This window comes from Zea mays, chromosome 7 (assembly GCF_902167145.1).
Source record: "Zea mays cultivar B73 chromosome 7, Zm-B73-REFERENCE-NAM-5.0, whole genome shotgun sequence".
NCBI classification, from domain to species: Eukaryota; Viridiplantae; Streptophyta; class Magnoliopsida; order Poales; family Poaceae; genus Zea; species Zea mays.
In genome coordinates, this window is record NC_050102.1 from 166,137,971 (window position 1) to 166,154,834 (window position 16,864).

General features: G+C 38.7%; 2 protein-coding genes, 1 long non-coding RNA gene and 2 pseudogenes across 4 annotated transcripts; 4 read left to right on the forward strand and 1 right to left on the reverse strand.

The window, feature by feature from the left end:
- Positions 1–657: 657 nt before the first annotated feature.
- LOC111589224 (probable tRNA N6-adenosine threonylcarbamoyltransferase) lies at positions 658–1,323 on the reverse strand. Its single transcript, XM_020546331.3, has 2 exons — positions 1,193–1,323; positions 658–1,100 (listed from the first exon to the last, which is right to left on the reverse strand). The coding sequence occupies exons 1-2, from the start codon at positions 1,295–1,297 to the stop codon at positions 699–701; spliced, it is 507 nt and encodes a 168-aa protein (XP_020401920.2). The 5' UTR covers positions 1,298–1,323; the 3' UTR covers positions 658–698.
- Positions 1,324–4,625: 3,302 nt separating this feature from the next.
- On the forward strand, positions 4,626–5,138 carry LOC118472994 (uncharacterized). The gene is made up of 3 exons (XR_004851586.1): positions 4,626–4,746; positions 4,837–4,967; positions 5,061–5,138. It is a non-coding gene; the product is annotated as an uncharacterized lncRNA (long non-coding RNA).
- Positions 5,139–5,608: 470 nt separating this feature from the next.
- Positions 5,609–6,912, forward strand: LOC103633293 (uncharacterized). Its single transcript, XM_035961106.1, has 4 exons — positions 5,609–5,975; positions 6,047–6,306; positions 6,380–6,452; positions 6,547–6,912. The coding sequence occupies exons 1-4, from the start codon at positions 5,913–5,915 to the stop codon at positions 6,658–6,660; spliced, it is 510 nt and encodes a 169-aa protein (XP_035816999.1). The 5' UTR covers positions 5,609–5,912; the 3' UTR covers positions 6,661–6,912.
- A 4,662-nt stretch (positions 6,913–11,574) lies between these two features.
- Positions 11,575–12,054, forward strand: LOC100282322 (cysteine protease pseudogene; annotated as a pseudogene). Its single transcript, NR_164680.1, has 3 exons — positions 11,575–11,657; positions 11,761–11,901; positions 12,035–12,054. The product of NR_164680.1 is annotated as a cysteine protease pseudogene (transcript).
- Positions 12,055–12,309: 255 nt separating this feature from the next.
- On the forward strand, positions 12,310–16,145 carry LOC103634334 (pyrophosphate-energized vacuolar membrane proton pump-like; annotated as a pseudogene).
- Positions 16,146–16,864: the final 719 nt, after the last annotated feature.

Below are 16,864 nucleotides of genomic sequence, written 5' to 3' on the forward strand. Positions count from 1 at the left end.
AGATTGCGGCTGCTCAGAAGTAAAACACATGAGGATATGCAGTGAAGCATAAAAAATATATAATGGTTCCTTCTGTTTCGTATTGTCCAAAAACAGATGCATAGTTTTGCATCTAACAGCATGGTTTGCACACTAGGTAAAACTCATGCACTAGAAAACTTCATTTGTAGAGCATATTCATCATGTAGAAAAATCAAACGCACGAAAAGTGGGATCACACCCACCATCGTATCATCCACAACTCCACATGAATTGCCAAGTACTCCTTCCATTTCAAATTATGACACGTTTTTGGGTTTTCTAGATACATCGCCTTAACTATATATATCCAGACATAGTGTACACCTAAGTACATAGGTTCCTGTTTGGAACCCCTAGAGATATTAGTTAGCTAGCTAACAAATTGTTAGCTGGGTTGAGTCAGCTAATGAACTAATTGTTAGCTGTGAGTTAGCTAACAAATAATTGGGATATTAGTTGTGGGTGTTTGAAACCTATACAACTAATTTTAGCAGTATTAGCTCTAGAGGTTCCAAACAGGGTCATAGCAAACACTATGCATCTAGAAAAGCAAAATGTCTTAGAGTTTGGAATAGAGGGAGAGTAATTGTTAGCGATTGTCTCCAGCAATCCAAATTGCATTAGCTATCATGCAAAAACATTAGCAGCAAGACAAAATTGTAAAGGCCAATTATACCTCAGTAATCTATAACGATTGGTGTCGCCATGGAGGCTTCATCTATAGAAACTTCAGCAATTGCATCTGAATGGGTGTTATTTAGCACCGGCATCTCCTTCTCTCTCCAAATTGCATGAACTTCATCAGTTCGGAATCTTTGTGTAAATGTCGACTCCTCAAGGGGAGTGGTCATGCCATGTGCATATGCCAGTAAACCAGTATATGCAATCATTGCCCCATTGTCTATACAATAGCAGTCATCAGTTGCAAACAGCCTACCCCCTCTTTCTGAGCACATAATCTTCATCATCTCCTGTAAACGTTCGTTGCAACCGACGCCACCAACAATAAGAACGTCCTTTGAATCACAGTGTGCCATGGCACTTTCAGTAATTTCGACAAGCATGGCAAAGATAGTTTCCTGAGAAATTAGGACTTTCATCAGTGTCACTGTCAAGAAAGCATAACCAATTATTATCCACAAGGGGGAAAAGTTTAAGAGCATGCAAGTACCTGCAATGAGTAGCATAGGTCCGCAGGTGTGCACTCATTATTTTTAAGCTTTTCAATCGCCGCAGCTTCAATAAAGCTCAATATGCCACTAAATGACACATCCATACTCTTCACAACATAAGGGACATCAATGAATTGTTCTCCCTTCTTTGCAAGCTGGACAAGGAAAATAAATATGGAAAATTAAGAAACCAAACTCAAGGATGAGAAAAGAATGCGCCATATTGTACAAAAACATAAATCTGTTCAAGCTTCAAAGTGAAAATGTCTTCAAAAACAAAACAAAAATGAAAGAAAAATGCTAATGGTGACAGCTAATACAATGATGAAGGTAGAATGGTAGATAACAATACCATGTGGAACTACTTCAGAAGTAGTCTCTTGAAAGATTCACACAGACATAATCTATAGTGTCAACAATGTTAATAATAGTATCGAAGTTCAATCTTAACATAGGCCAATCAAATGGGGACTTCCTGGGATTATCCTATAAGCTCAAGCCCTATGTATCCAGGGATAAAATGTGAAGGCTTCCAGGGCTCAAAAGCTTATTGTCCATCCATCTACACGACCACTCAAATAATTTAGCACATACAGCCAACCAAACACCATTCAACACATGCAGCCCTACTTCAGACAGTCAGCTAAATTTAGTCTCAATTTATTCGAATAAAGGTTTGAGAAAAAGGAACATATATAGAATGAAGCTAATTATGACCCCATACTGGTCAAAGTGCTTAAACGACCAAACAACCCATTGGATACATTTGACCTGGCCGTGATACAATAAATGTTCATCAGCTGTATGTAAAAAGATAAGTTCTGTTGGCTGATTGTATGAGTTGGCAAAATAAGAGTAAGATAGTGTTTGGCTACCTACATGTGTTAGTTTAAAAGAAAACAAGGAAACATAAGTGATTGCATAGACTGAATAAATCTATGGTGAACTTCATTATGCAAGCAATGCCACTCTGCCTCATATTCTGCTCTAACTTAAAGGCTTCAGTCATATTGCCTGCCTTACAAACAGTAGATATGATGGAGTTGTAAGTAATATTGTTTGGTACAATTCCTCTGCTCGTCATCTCAGCAAATGCCTGATAAGCCTCATTCACGTAATCTAATCGGCTTAGGCCATTAATATATGCTGAGAAGGCAATAAAATCAGTCTGCAAACCAATTTTGCCCATATCATCCTAGCATTTCAGTGCGCCAACTGCATTACCGTCTCTGAAGTATGCATCCAAGCTGATAGTAAATGATGTACTTAGACAATATCCTTTGCTAACCATGTGCTCTAAAAGAAGCTGTGCCTCATCAAGTTTTACTTGATTGCAGAGTCCCATTATCAAGTAATTAAAAGTAGACGAGGATGGTGCCAGTCCTAACTTGTTCATAATTCTATACAGTTCAGAAGCTTCTTCGTGGAGTCCCTCCTTACTATAAGCAGCGATCAATGCATTAAATCCAGTAACACGCAATGGAACACCCTGCTCAATAGCACCAAGCAGAAGCTCCCAGGCATCATCCAATCGATGATCCCAACAAAGCCTACAGACCAACATATCCAACCCATCAGCCGACATATGTGAACTAAACATGTCATGGTCATGGACTAACTGGGCAGCATACCCGAACTTGTGAGCTCTAGCAACAATAATGTTGAAGGTGCAGGAGTCTGGCACTAATCCCCTCGCTTGCATCTCGCTATAGGCTGCACTGGCCTGATCCATCTGTCCACTCTTTGCATATCCATCAATCCAAACATTGAACGTGATTGTATTTACTTGGATCCCCACCTGGGCCATTTGATCGAACAGCCTCCTTGCTTCTGGCATCCTCCCCTCATAGCATTTTTATAAGGAGCAATGTTGTATATTTGCAATAATGCCATGATATACATCCTATAAGATCAATGGCATCGGGTATACTTAATCAAACTAGGATGGTGGCAGGCCTGTGTCCCTTTCCTCCGTAAGTTTATACAAGTTCACTTGTCACATCTATATGAATGAAGAACTTAAGCTAAAGTTCGTTTTTTATTTAGTTTCGTGCTATTTGACGATGTACTTTATATACTTAAAATACTTTTGTCAATAAAATTATGTTTGACACTTTTAATCTGATGGGTAGTTGGTACAGACCAAATCACAATGGATATAGTGGTGGAGAAAGGAAATGTCGATGTTGGCAATACTGCTGAACCATCGTATGAGGTTGTGGCTAGAAGTGGTTGTTCAGCACAATTGTCAACTAATGACACCGATGAACATGAATTGGGTAAGTGCTATTATCAATTACAAAAAACTAAGGTCTGCATAATAAATATTTGTTTGACACTTAATTCTTCTCTTGTGCGCCATATATATAGAGAGCGAGGATAGTAAGGTCAGTGTTGGTAATGCTGCAAAACAATCACACGATGTTGTGGGAGTAGGCATTGACTGTATTTTCAATCATGTAAAAGTGTCAACTGAAGCCGATCTTGGGCCACAACCGGGTAGGCTCTCTTATCTACACTCCTAAATGTAAATATTGTCTTATGAGTACTCCTAACAATGCTTTTGTCAAGATACTTATGTTTCATTCACTCCTCATACAGATGTGATACACCTGACATCTTTGGATGTTCCAAATGAATCAAGTCAAATAAGTTCTGATGCGGATATGGTAAAGCAGAACCAACAAGATGCTTTGGACACACTTATTAGAATATCACAACATAAGAAACCAAAGAAATTGAATGTAGCTCGAGTTGTCTCTGAAGGTAATTTTTTTGTTCTTGCCTTATTGCATCTTATTGGTTTTCGCATATATCATTTGCTTATTAAGTATAATATTTTTCATTGTATAGATTATAAGTGCACCCCAGAAGATGTTCAGCTTATTGAATACATTAAAACATTACCGGGGAAACAAGTTGTGTTGAACATCGACAGCGCATGGTTAAATAGAAATGATATGGAATGTCTTTTTCATGGTGACATGCAATTGTCTGACAACGTAAGTACATTTGTATGTTCATATTATATACAGTAATAAAGTATATATATTTATAATTATCATATTATACAGTATGGTATACATATTTAAAGCTAGCATGTATATTTGATCTGTTAATTGTATTCTTTTGGTGTACAGGCCCTCAATGCATATATACACTGTATTAAGGGTGAAGAGCATTTACTTCATAGAGAAGGTGGAAAGGTCTTCTTGGAGAACACATTCATTTCCAGTCTGCTTAAGCGTGATGGCGACCCTAAGGTGCTCTTAAATTGTAAGGAAGACACAATTGAACAAAGGGTGGACAACTATTTACAGTCTGACATGGTTGACCTAAAACTCATCTCATTTTTAATATATGTAATATGTAATATATTGGTGCACAATACTTACAAATTAATGTTAATGTATGTTCTATGAAGGTGTTCCTTCCAATGAATATAGAAGATTTTCACTGGTACCTGGCAGTTCTGAATGCAAAAAAAAGTGAGGTACATGTACTCGATTCTATGGGACAACAAATAACGGATCGCCGAGACCTTTATACTACAGTGAGTAATCATTTCTTTTATATTATGATTATTTCATCATTACATTATTTGTTATCTATAAATCTTGATATGTTTTATATATACACATAGTTAAAAGGTCTAGAAAGACAGATTAAACTTGCAGCAAAACATAAAGAGCTTTACCAAGGCAAGTGGTCGAACCTTGATGTTGCATCATGGCCAGTTATAGAGAAGATCACAACACAAATGCAAACCGATGGGTAAAATTCATGTGACCACAACTCTACAAAATTGGTTTTATTTATTTTCATATATACATAGAAACTCACCTGATCTGTTAAATTTCATATTAGGGTATCTTGCGGGCTATGGATGATAAACTATATGGAATACTGGACAGGATCCTCCCTATCTGATAACGTAACTCAGGTAGAGGACGTATATTTATTTATAGGAACAATGTTTTTTTTTGTTTTAATTTATATTTATATACTTGCAGGATGATATAACAATGTTTATGTTTAAGCTACCTGCAATATTATGGGACTCGAGATTAAACACAAAGAAAGGACATCAAAATCTTGACCACAATGTGGATGAAGATGGAGAGAGTTCAAGTGATGTTCAAATAATCGATACTCCATGTGAGTTATCTAAATCGTCAAATACATCACATCAGATTGAACCATATATATCTCCATATGTTCTGCCTGCTAAAGTAACATCAACAAACGCGCAAGAACTGATGTTTGTATTATGCACATATATCATGGGGATAGACAACGACAAATATTTAAAGTAAGTTAATTCTCATTTCATATAGTATATGCATGGTAAATATTCAACACATATGTACTTGATTTAACTATAAAAACAATTGTTCATTTAATAGGAAACATTGGATTCAGAGCACTAAACCTTATCCAATTTCTTTAAGTCTTCAAAAACTTAAAGATATATTGGATGTAAATAAGCCGATGGATACAGATTGTTTTAACATGGCTGTTCGGATGATCGCATGCAATGATTCCTTGTTCTTGTTGGAAGACAAATACCACTACATGGATCTACAGTTCTGTGTAAGTTCAAGTAATTAGTCTTTATTCATATAAGTGTGTTCATTATATAATTATTTTACTAACAAAAAGTAGTCCATAACTAAATTTGGTCGAGACCCTCGCCTTCGTGCAAAGCCAGATATCAACATGTTGGCAAAATTATTAGAATGTTGGCCTGACATGGAGTACGATGTTTCAGATTGCAAACAAGTAAGCTATACTCTTCATCATTTTTGTAATCTTGTTTTTTCTCTTACTTGAACTATTTTTTTAATTTGCAGATTCTATTGCCCTTTTCTTTCTTGGGTCACTTCACCTTATATGTACTTAACATGGACACTAGAAGCATCTATATAATGGACTCCATGCCTATACCATCATGGTTTAAGGGTGATCATCCTAGCATGCATTATATTCATAATATACATTATATTGCCAATAATATGAATGCTGCCATGGAATTGGCCAATCCTACATGGAAAGACGATATTTATATGTGGCGTCGTATAGTACCAACATGGGTTCCAAGAACATTAAACTGGTATTTTTTTTAACCCGAACAACTTATTAATTTTGTCTACATATATGTAACAACGTATTATTTTAATTTGTAGGGATTTATCTGGCTTTCTTGTTATCAACTTTATGCACGATTGGAATGGTATAAGGTTACCCTGCATTTGCACTGTGAGTACCCAATTTGTTCTAATACTTTGTCAATATTGTTCTTCTATAATTGATTATTAATCGTGTTCTATGATATGTAATAATGAATGTGCAGAATGGGAATGACCTGAGGACCAAATTCTTAGTAGAATTATTGAAGTACAAGGACAATGAATCCAAAGACAACATTCCAGAAGAAATACAAGAAATTATTAGGCACATCAGATAGATATGATTTTATTTGTAATGATACTCAACTTATTATCCTAATTAATTTTATTGCCTTTTAGGTTCGTAGTATCGTTAGGAACATTTGCCAACATATATTTTAGTTATATGTTGCACATATGAAGGCAGTTCAGTTTTCTGTACTTTCAAAGATGCATTGGTGTTTTAGAAGCTTCAGCTTATCCTACTGTAATACTGTGCTTAAAAGACTCCTATGGGTTTCCATCTTTTTATTGGAAACGAAGTACCATACTATTGTACTGTACAGTGACTTACAGGTATGGAGGGTTAGGGCTCATCGCACCTTCTAGCTTCGTGAGTCAAATGATTTTATAATTATTTCCTTTCTATGCTTATGTTCTTATATTTTGTGTTAAGCTGAACGGTGCTTGGTTGTAGTGAGCACAAAGGGATCTTTCTAGCTTACTCGAGGTAGCAGGCAACTGGCGACTGGTGAAACCACAGACTGGTGCCACCAAAGTGGAAGAAATACACTCAAAGAACCATCCTGTCAGTCTCCTTGTCATAGAGCATTCACCTTTTCTTGCAGGTAACTTGGGCTCGACTTACTGACACGAGCAATAGTCTGATAACGCTACAAGACACCGATGTGCAATGGTCGCCGCCCTCTTTGGGATTATGCAGAGGTCAGAGAAACAAATAGCTATATTTTTCAAAGAAAAGAAAAAAATAAGAACAGGTATCCTACTGTCTCCATTCACTTATTATGATTTATGATGTTAGGAACAACTAGATAGTGTTGCCGGCAAAGCACCAATACTATCACCAAATATTATTGCCCAACTTACTATAAGCAACACATAATCTTATTCTTGTAATTTCCTAAATCCTAACGAATAGGAAAAGAGGGCCACCCAACTTACAAAGTCTTTTTTGTTTGCATAGGATTATCTGTAATTCTGAATGAAAATTTGTGTGGCACCGTTGAACAGCTAAAGCTAAGTAGGGAGTGCCTTGCCTTCTCGCTCTCTGTTACAAGCCTACAAGACTGATCAATTATACCATCCAGGTGGCAATTGGAACGGTGTCCATCTGCTACCAATCCAATTTTTCTGCTAAATTGTTTTCCTATCATGGAATAGTTTGATGTTGTGCTAAAATAATTTATGTACACCTTTCTTCCTTCATGGCCTTGATGTTCTTACCTTCAAGAGCATATTGTCTGCTTATACGTGATAATATGGTTGCTATTTGTTCATCATTCATGAATAGAATGTTCACATGAGCTTACCAGTACAATTAATCTAACCAAAGGGTTATATCTTTCTTGCTTTTGGATCTGGACTTACTAAATCTTAATTATTAATTGATATGGCTCGTGTACCCTCTCTTGTAGTTGTGGAGTCCAAGGACAGAAGGATCTCAGTTGCTTTAGCATTTGCTGGTCATCAAGAAGGTGATGTTGTTGTCTCCTCACTCACTAAACTCTCTACTTGTCTCGTCACCATTTCACTGCATGGCATGGCATTCAACTTTCAAATAATACAATTTATGCATTCAAGTATATGGAACAATCTGAAATCACCAAATGTAATCCACCAGAGGTGGTTAGAAAATGCCAAAAAGGACCAAACAGGAATATGAAAGGCTTCAAAATGTAGTCCCCTTTACTGTGACTACATTCTTATTTTTAAGATTTGAAGGATATTCACTTCATATGCCCTTTACACAAAAGGAACCATTTAGGTCCAAGCTATCAACAATAAGGACCTTAGGCAGTGTAACCCTGATTCTAATGTTAATACTTTGAGAATTAAACTGGTTTACAATATCATCGTATTCCTGTTTGGTACACTTGGTAATTTCAGATTGTTCTCCCAAAGCTGCTTGTAGCCTCCAAACCTGAAAGTGGGAAAGGGGAAGTTAATGTTTGCGATGATGTGAACCAAACATGAATATGAAAGGCTCCAAAATATAGTCCCCTTTGCCATGATTGCATTCTGATTCAAAATGTTTGGTGGTTTCAGTACATTCTAGATGTTTCCCACTTGATAATCTTTGTTTTCTAACAGAACAATGTTCTGTACCAATGCATGTGCCTCTAAGGCCTTGGCAGCAACAAGGCTATGGAAATTCTGATGTAGGTAAGTCATTTTCTGTTCTTTATCATTGCCGAATTCATGATCTATCATCTACAGTCAATGAAGTACTGATATTCACAATTTAAATTCCTTCAGTAACAATAGGTTTCAAAACAGTAAGTGAAAGAATTTGATGTAATGAAACAATAGACTGATGTAGAATATGCTGAAAGGGTTGTATGTTTTAAACTTGATATTTATCTTGTTCCTGTTTTGAACGCTTAGTTAGCTTGGTTGATCTGATCCAGATTCTAAACCATAAGGACTGCTTTTGCATTTTTGGATAAATGAAAAGATAATCTAAATGAAGTTTTTCAAGTTTTCTTATTGTCAAACTAACCACACTTGGCGTGCGATGCTGCGTTAATAAAATTATTTTTGAACCATCTCATACTAATTTCACAGCTCTTTTCCACCCTGCATCTGCCCTCATTTGGATGATTACAAGTTTGTTATGAGATCATGCCTGGTAACCAGAGTTTTTACATGTATGCATTAAGAACTCTGCTATGGATGTACATTTGCTTCAAATGTGGTAGTCTTATCTGAGTTTTGGACCTTGAGTCTTTCATTTTAAAGTTCATATCCTTTCATTAACAATTTCCAGAAAATTAAGTCAATAAGTCCTTGTTATCTCTTTTTTCCTGACCTTGTCATATGAAATCCTCCTGCTTGTTAGGTATGACGGTGATTCAACTATTGGCCATAGATTATACACAGAAGACGTAACAGTTAATTTTAAGCATAATTGGATGGGAAAGGGTGGCCGTTTGACAAAACCAGTTACCAATATTTACTGGGAAACAGTTGCAACTAATCTTGACGAGTTTCTTGAAATATCAGTAAGGGCTTCTGCTTATATATATTTGATGCTCGCTTATATTTTTACTGTATTTGACATAAGATGTTGACAGGAGAAGTTATCCAGAAAGGGTCGTGCTGAATCTATTAACAGTGGATGCCACGCCGCGAGTGACTGTGAGTGGAGCTCCTGCGGACGCCGATCCGCCATCACCGTGGCAAAGAAGGAGCCTGCTCGGCCCTCCGGTGCGCCTGCTCCGCTCGACGCAGGCGACGGTGACCGGTGGATGCCACGCCGCGAGTGACGGTGGGTGCCGCCCCACTCTGCGCTCCCGCGGTTCGAACCCCAGCCACAGGTCACGCTCCTCCCCCTCCCAGTTAGCGTAAGCGGGCGACGGACGACAGTAAACTATTATTAACTGAGATCATTGTCCTAATAAATGTTAGTATTTGTGCAAGTTGAGTGTGCTGCATTGAAATCATCAACTTGTTCTTATGACCGCTATGGACGTCGTAATAATCAGAAATAAAAAAGGTTCTTTTTATATGTTGCCATAGTTTTATTTATTTGTTGAATTCCTGCATCACTTAAAAGTCTGTTTTACAGTTAGTTTGTATTGGCAATTCCTTATAATTTTTCCATTTCTGCCTCTTGTATTTTTAGACTCTAGGCCGTGGAGAGAAATTGAGTGAACTCCAAGACAAGACTTCTGAGCTATATATTCAGGTACATGATCCCTTATGAACGTACAGAGTTATGTGCTTCTTTTCCTTCTATAATGGAATGTGTAATTCAGGCCCAGCAGTTCAAGAAACAGGGAGTGAAGATTCGCAGGAAGACATGGTTACAGAACATGAAAATTAAGTTGGTGATTCTTGGAATCCTTTTGCTCCTTGTAATCATAGTATGGGTATCTGTTTGTCAGGGCTTTGACTGCACCAAGCATGAAACATAATAGAAATGGTACAACACCGCTCCCTCCATTTTAAATTATAACATGTTTTGGCTTTTTTTTAGATCTATAGTTATGTCTAGACACATAGTTAAAGCTATAAATTCAAAAATGCTAAAACATTTTATAATTTAGGACAGAGGATAGTACTAGCTTGGAGCTGTGATTGTTGTGTCCCAAACAGCCATTGGTTCACGAGATTGTTCCTCTAACGAACAAAAGTATTGTATGAAATTTGGGCACGTTGATTGTTGTGTGCTGTTTTATGGCCTCACCCTTTAACTGAACACAAGTAGTGCCTGACTTTTACTTCACTGTAATATAGTTTAAAAGCATATCTCTTTTTTGTTCATGGTTGGAATTTACTACCTTTCCAGGATTCCTTTGCCACAATGGGTTCTTGAGGAGATGGATAAGGTTCCGGACCTGTCATATACCAATAGATACTAGAAGAGAAACAGAGAATACATATCACTGGGATGTGATATTCTTCCTGTTCTGAAAGGAAGATCACCTATGCAAGCTTACTCCGACTTCATGAGAAGCTTCCGCAATACTTTCGAAGATTACCTTGGGGCCATAGTAACAGTTTGTATTCTCCCTGTTTTTAAAACACATAAGATTAATTCTGAACAAGATTTGATGGTTGCTGGTGGCTGATCCACCAATTAAGCAGGCTTCTTTCAAGAGACTGATGTTGAAGCAGCAAGGAATGCGAACTACGTGGGAGTACCCCTTTGCGGTCGCAGGTGTAAACATAAAGATATTTTCCACTCTATTGTGGTTAGCTTTCACTCTTTTGATTTTATAACTATGTGTTGTTACTTGGCTGCCTTTTTTAATTGATATGCGGGATTTAACAATGATACCGATGGCGTATTGACATTGAAATCTGATCTCTTTCAGGGAGCTGTTGGGCTTTCTCAACAATAGCAGCTGTGGAAGGCATCAACCAGATTGTTACAGGCGACTTGATCTCCTTGTCTGAGCAAGAGCTTGTCGACTGTGACACTTCATAGAATCAGGGGTGCAATGGAGGTCTGATGGACTATGCGTTTGAGTTCATCATCAACAATGGCGGAATCGACACCGAGAAGGATTACCCTTACAAGGGCACGGACGGACGGTGTGATGTCAACAGGGTATTTTTTCGCTTCCATAGTTTTTCCTTGATTTTCCAAAGACCAGCAGCGTCATTTTTACTTACTGCTGATCTTGTGTGTGTGTTGGGTCCATCCATTGCAGAAAAACGCGAAGGTTGTCACTATTGACAGCTACGAAGATGTACCAGCGAACGATGAGAAGAGTCTGCAGAAGGCAGTTGCAAACCAGCCTGTCAGTGTCGCAATTGAGGCTGCTGGCACAACATTTCAGCTCTACAGCTCGGTAATTCGCGCTCACCTTGCTGCTGGGTTCATCTGTGGACCGTTTGGTTAAATTCCGAGATGAATGATTCAATCATCACTCCATGAATCATCTGCCTTTGTACTGGTGACTAATTATCATTTCCTGGCCTCAGGGTATCTTCACTGGAAGCTGTGGAACAGCGCTGGACCATGGTGTCATATTACTCCTATACTATGCAGATTATTAGCACCAGCGGCAATGCGTGGAACCATCATCTCTGCATTGCTAGCATGTACTCCATAATAAACCTCTATCTGTACAGACTCCAAGCACAATTCAGCACTTAATTAGCGTAGTGGCTGTTTAATTTTAACCCACTCATTCAGGTAGCCAATAGTCAGAACAAAGCAACTACAGCTTACACCAACTTGATTCCCTTTTTCCCTGATGATGAACAAGGTTGTCCTTGTCGACACATTTCTCTCTCTTTTTTATGGAGCTGTTAACAAGCGCATCTCCCTCATTGTCTGTAACTCCTGCTTCAGATCGTTCTACATATTTCCATGAACTAGCGTCACTACACTACTGCCATCTGCTCCTTGCCTGTGCCCCTGCAGATGAGGTTCAGCTTCAGTGTGGCCTACTGCTGCACTGCATTACTCGTAATGTTAATCAGAGACAAAGCAACATTTGACTCTTGAGACCAGACAAAATAAAGGCAGGAGGAAAAGATGAGGAGGCCGATCTGTTAGTTAATTATAAAGCCATCAATCAGATCTCTTCGCCTCCCAGATGATAAACTCGAAGACGAGGAGGAAATGAGTAAATGAGTTGGGGTTCGAGAAAAAGGAGGGGCATAGTTCACCGTCGAAGGTTATTGTGTGTTTGGTTTTACTGTTTACACAATGGGCCAGAGACAGGCCATATAGTTTTTGTAGCTATTGCATCAAAACTTACTATCCCCCCTAAGTACTGAACTATAGTGGGCCATGCACATAAAAATAAAGGGTTTGCGATTCCCTGATTTTTCACTCCATTATATCGTTGATGTGGTGAATGAGTGGCAATCCTCAAGCACCAGAATGGGGTGGTAAAATCTCGAACCTGCCTTATTTTAGAGTTGTTTGGGATTCAATAGCATCAACCTCGATTTTTTTGTTACTTCAGAGTCCATATTCTGTGGCATGCTTTGCTCATTTCAGTTTTTTATTTAGCAAGCCTTAATACACTGTTTGTAGCTACTAAACTCACTTTGTGATCCTTTTCCTTACTTTTTTTGCGAACAGGAGCTACATCTTTCCTTTACACTGAGTACAAGTATGTTGGATTATTCATGGGCATCTTTGCAATCCTTATATTCCTCTTCCTTGGGTCCGTCAAGGGATTCAGCACAAAGAGTCAACCTTGCCACTATAGCAAGGACAAGACTTGCAAGCCTGCCCTTGCTAATGCCATCTTCAGTACTATAGCTTTTGTGCTTGGTGCGGTCACCTCACTGTTTTCTGGTTTTCTTGGAATCAAGATAGCAACTTATGCTAATGCCCGGACAACTTTAGAGGCCAGAAAGGGCGTTGGGAAGGCATTTATTACTGCCTTCCGATCTGGTGCAGTTATGGGCTTCCTGCTTGCTGCCAGCGGTCTTTTGGTTCTTTATATTGCTATTACTTTGATTGGAATTTATTATGGTGATGTCTGGGAAGGTCTTTTTGAGGCTATTACTGGTTATGGCCTTGGTGGTTCTTCTATGGCTCTTTTTGGCCATGTTGGTGGTGGTATTTATACCAAGGCTGTTGATGTTGGTGCCGACCTTGTGGGGAAGGTAGAAAGAAACATTCCTGAGGACGATAACAATAAATCCAGCTGTAAGAATTCATTAACTTGAATTGTGAAACCTTCAAGTTCTTCAATCTTGCTACGCTGCAATTGCATAGTGTTCATACTTGCTTTCGGTCATAGCTTATAGCTAGCATTTTGCTTGGACTGGTGTCTACACTGTGGTGTAAGAATGGTATATTGATGTACTTTCAGGTCATTGCTGACAATGTTGGTGATAATGTTGGAAATATTGCTGGAATGGGATCAGATCTCTTTGGCTCATATGCTGAATCGTCATGTGCTGCTCTTGTTGTGGCCTCGATCTCGTCTTTTGGAATCAACCATCAATTTACTCCAATGGTGTATCCCCTTCTTGTCAGCTCTGTTGGTATTATAGCATGTCTCATAACAACGCTGTTTGCAACTGATTTCTTCGAGATAAAGGTTGTGAATGAAATAGAGCCTGCTCTCAAGAAACAACTTATAATATCCACTGTTGTGATGACCATTAGCATTGCGCTCATCAGTTGGCTTGGTCTTCCAGACACCTTCACCATTTATAACTTTGGAGCCCGGAAGACAGTGCAAAGCTGGTACATGCAAACAAAATATGATTGGACATTGAAGTTTTTAGCATAAAGTTAACATTACAATCTTTGTTTGCGTTAAATTTATCAGGCAACTGTTCTTATGTGTTGCAGTTAGTATTTATGCTGGGCTAATTGTTGGTTTTGTTATAAAGTAACTTATATTTCAATCTCATACTAATTTAAATTTATCAGGCAATTGTTCTTGTGTGTGGCGGTTGGCCTCTGGGCTGGCTTAGTCATTGGTTTTATTACTGAGTACTACACAAGCAATGCCTACAGGTATCTAGAATCTTTTCTTGCCAGTGAGTATGATGGTAGCATTCCTTTGAATGCTTGCAATGTATGACGTATTTGTTGTTTTGTGTTCCAGCCCTGTACAAGATGTTGCTGATTCCTGCAGAACTGGAGCTGCCACTAATGTCATTTTTGGGCTTGCTCTGGGTTACAAATGAGACATTATCCCAATTTTTGCTATTGCGTTTAGTATCTTCCTTAGCTTCAGCCTTGCTGCCATGTATGGTGCTGATGTGGCTGCTCTTGGAATGCTGAGTACCATTGCCACATGCCTTGCTATTGATGCCTATGGCCCTATCAGTGATAATGCTGGAGGCATAGCTGAAATGGCTGGGATGAGCCATAGGATTCGTGAGAGAACTGATGCTCTAGATGCTGCAGGAAACACCACTGCTGCAATTGGAAAGGTAGACTACATGCTTATCTTATCAGAGTTTCATGTGATTGCACACCGAACTAAAGATTTTTCAGTTTCATGTGATTGCAAATGCCAGCTAGAGTCCATATATAGTTGAAATCTTGCATGTGCTTTCATTTAAGAGCTTGGACGCCCCTAGAAACTTTAGTATTTTCTATTTACATAATTTTGTACAACCTTCAACGCAATTGATTTTGCTAGAAAAATTCTCTCATGGTTTTGCATTTGCAGGGTTTTGCTATTGGCTCTGCAGCCTTGGTATCCCTTGCACTCTTCGGTGCCTTTGTAAGCCGGGTTGCTATCTCCACTGTTGATGTTCTGACTCCTAAAGTATTCATTGGGCTTATTGTTGGTGCTATGCTCCCATACTGGTTCTCGGCAATGACCATGAAAAGTGTAGGCAGTGCTGCACTCAAGATGGTGGAGGAAGTCCGCCGGCAGTTCAACACCATCCCTGGGCTCATGGAGGGCACCACAAAGCCTGACTACGCAACTTGTGTCAAGATCTCAACGGATGCATCCATCAAGGAGATGATCTCCCAGGTGCTCTTGTTATGCTGACACCACTGATCGTTGGGATTTTGTTTGGGGTTGAGACCCTCTCTGGGGTCCTTGCTGGCGCCCTTGTCTCTGGTGTTCAGGTTGGTGGGAGTTCCTCTCAAATTTCGGTATGATATAGTCGCATCTAAATTTTTCCTTATTATGTTTCACCATTTTCAGATTGCCATTTCTGCATCCAACACTGGTGGTGCCTGGGATAACGCCAAGAAGTACATTGAGGTAAATTTACACGCAGACTTTACTGGGCCTTCGTTTCCCTGCATGAACCTGCATTATACCTTCTCTAAAAAGCTGTTTTTAAAAGAAAAATGCCTTTTTATTTATAACTTTTTGGTCTTTGGTTTTGCTCAAGCTGGAGCTTCAGAGCATGCCAGGACCTTTGGCCCAAAAGGTTCTGACCCTCACAAGGCGGCTGTCATTGGTTACACCATTGGAGATCCTCTCAAGGACACGTCTGGCCCCTCCCTCAACATTCTCATCAAGCTTATGGCGGTTGAATCCCTTGTCTTCACCCCCTTCTTCGCCGCCCATGGTGGCATTACATGTGTGTTATGTAATGGCATCTGTATAGAGAGACAGTACACTGAGGGCTGAACCACTGACGACGAACCTCTGTGCAAACTTTGTTAAGGACTTTGCAAGTAACAACTCCTTGTGTTTCGAAGTAAATACTGTTTTTATTATAAACAAATAATATTTGGTCACAATAATATTGTTTTATTTGGTTCAGTGGAAGGCTTGCAAAGTCACCAGAATATTTTGAAGATTTATTCTGTGGTCTAGCTTGTTTCCAGGAATACAGATTAAGAACCAGTGGTAGGACCCTGTGACAGTTGAGTCTTCTTTCTGTTATCCACATAAGTGAAAAAAATTTGTAGGTGCCATTGAATAGTTAGGACTATTTTCAGCTATATAAAATCAAAGAAAATTGCAAGTGAATTCACATATATGTAATAAAGCTTCTTAGTAATTATCTGCAGGCACTGTTTGAAATAGAACGTGCCAAGTGCTCCCAATGCAAGCTCGATTGTTGCAAGCCTTGTCAAACACATTAAACTCTTACCCTTGAAAAAGCGAGAAGAATACATCAGAAAGGTTGCTCCAAACATTGCAAGTACAAAGAAATTGTGCGTGTTGCACATTGATATCATGATTTTCCATGTTTTTTTGCAAATCTAGGGCTAACAGACGGCTCATCTTAACAATATAACACACATTTGTACATAAGTTATCACAGTATTATATGTTTCCGTTGCAACGCACGGGCACTCACCTAGTAATAATTGAAGGATATAACTAAATCAAATAACATATATTACAAATA

Bases quoted from the DNA above. Each gene is read 5' to 3' on its own strand.
- LOC111589224 (XM_020546331.3), bottom strand. From the start codon at position 1,297: ATGGATGTGTCATTTAGTGGCATATTGAGCTTTATTGAAGCTGCGGCG. The intron at 1,101-1,192 runs GTACTTGCATGC...CTAATTTCTCAG, and splicing joins ACCTATGCTACTCATTGCAG to GAAACTATCTTTGCCATGCT.
- LOC103633293 (XM_035961106.1), top strand. From the start codon at position 5,913: ATGTTGGCAAAATTATTAGAATGTTGGCCTGACATGGAGTACGATGTT. The intron at 5,976-6,046 runs GTAAGCTATACT...TTTAATTTGCAG, and splicing joins ATGTTTCAGATTGCAAACAA to ATTCTATTGCCCTTTTCTTT. The intron at 6,307-6,379 runs GTATTTTTTTTA...TTTAATTTGTAG, and splicing joins GTTCCAAGAACATTAAACTG to GGATTTATCTGGCTTTCTTG.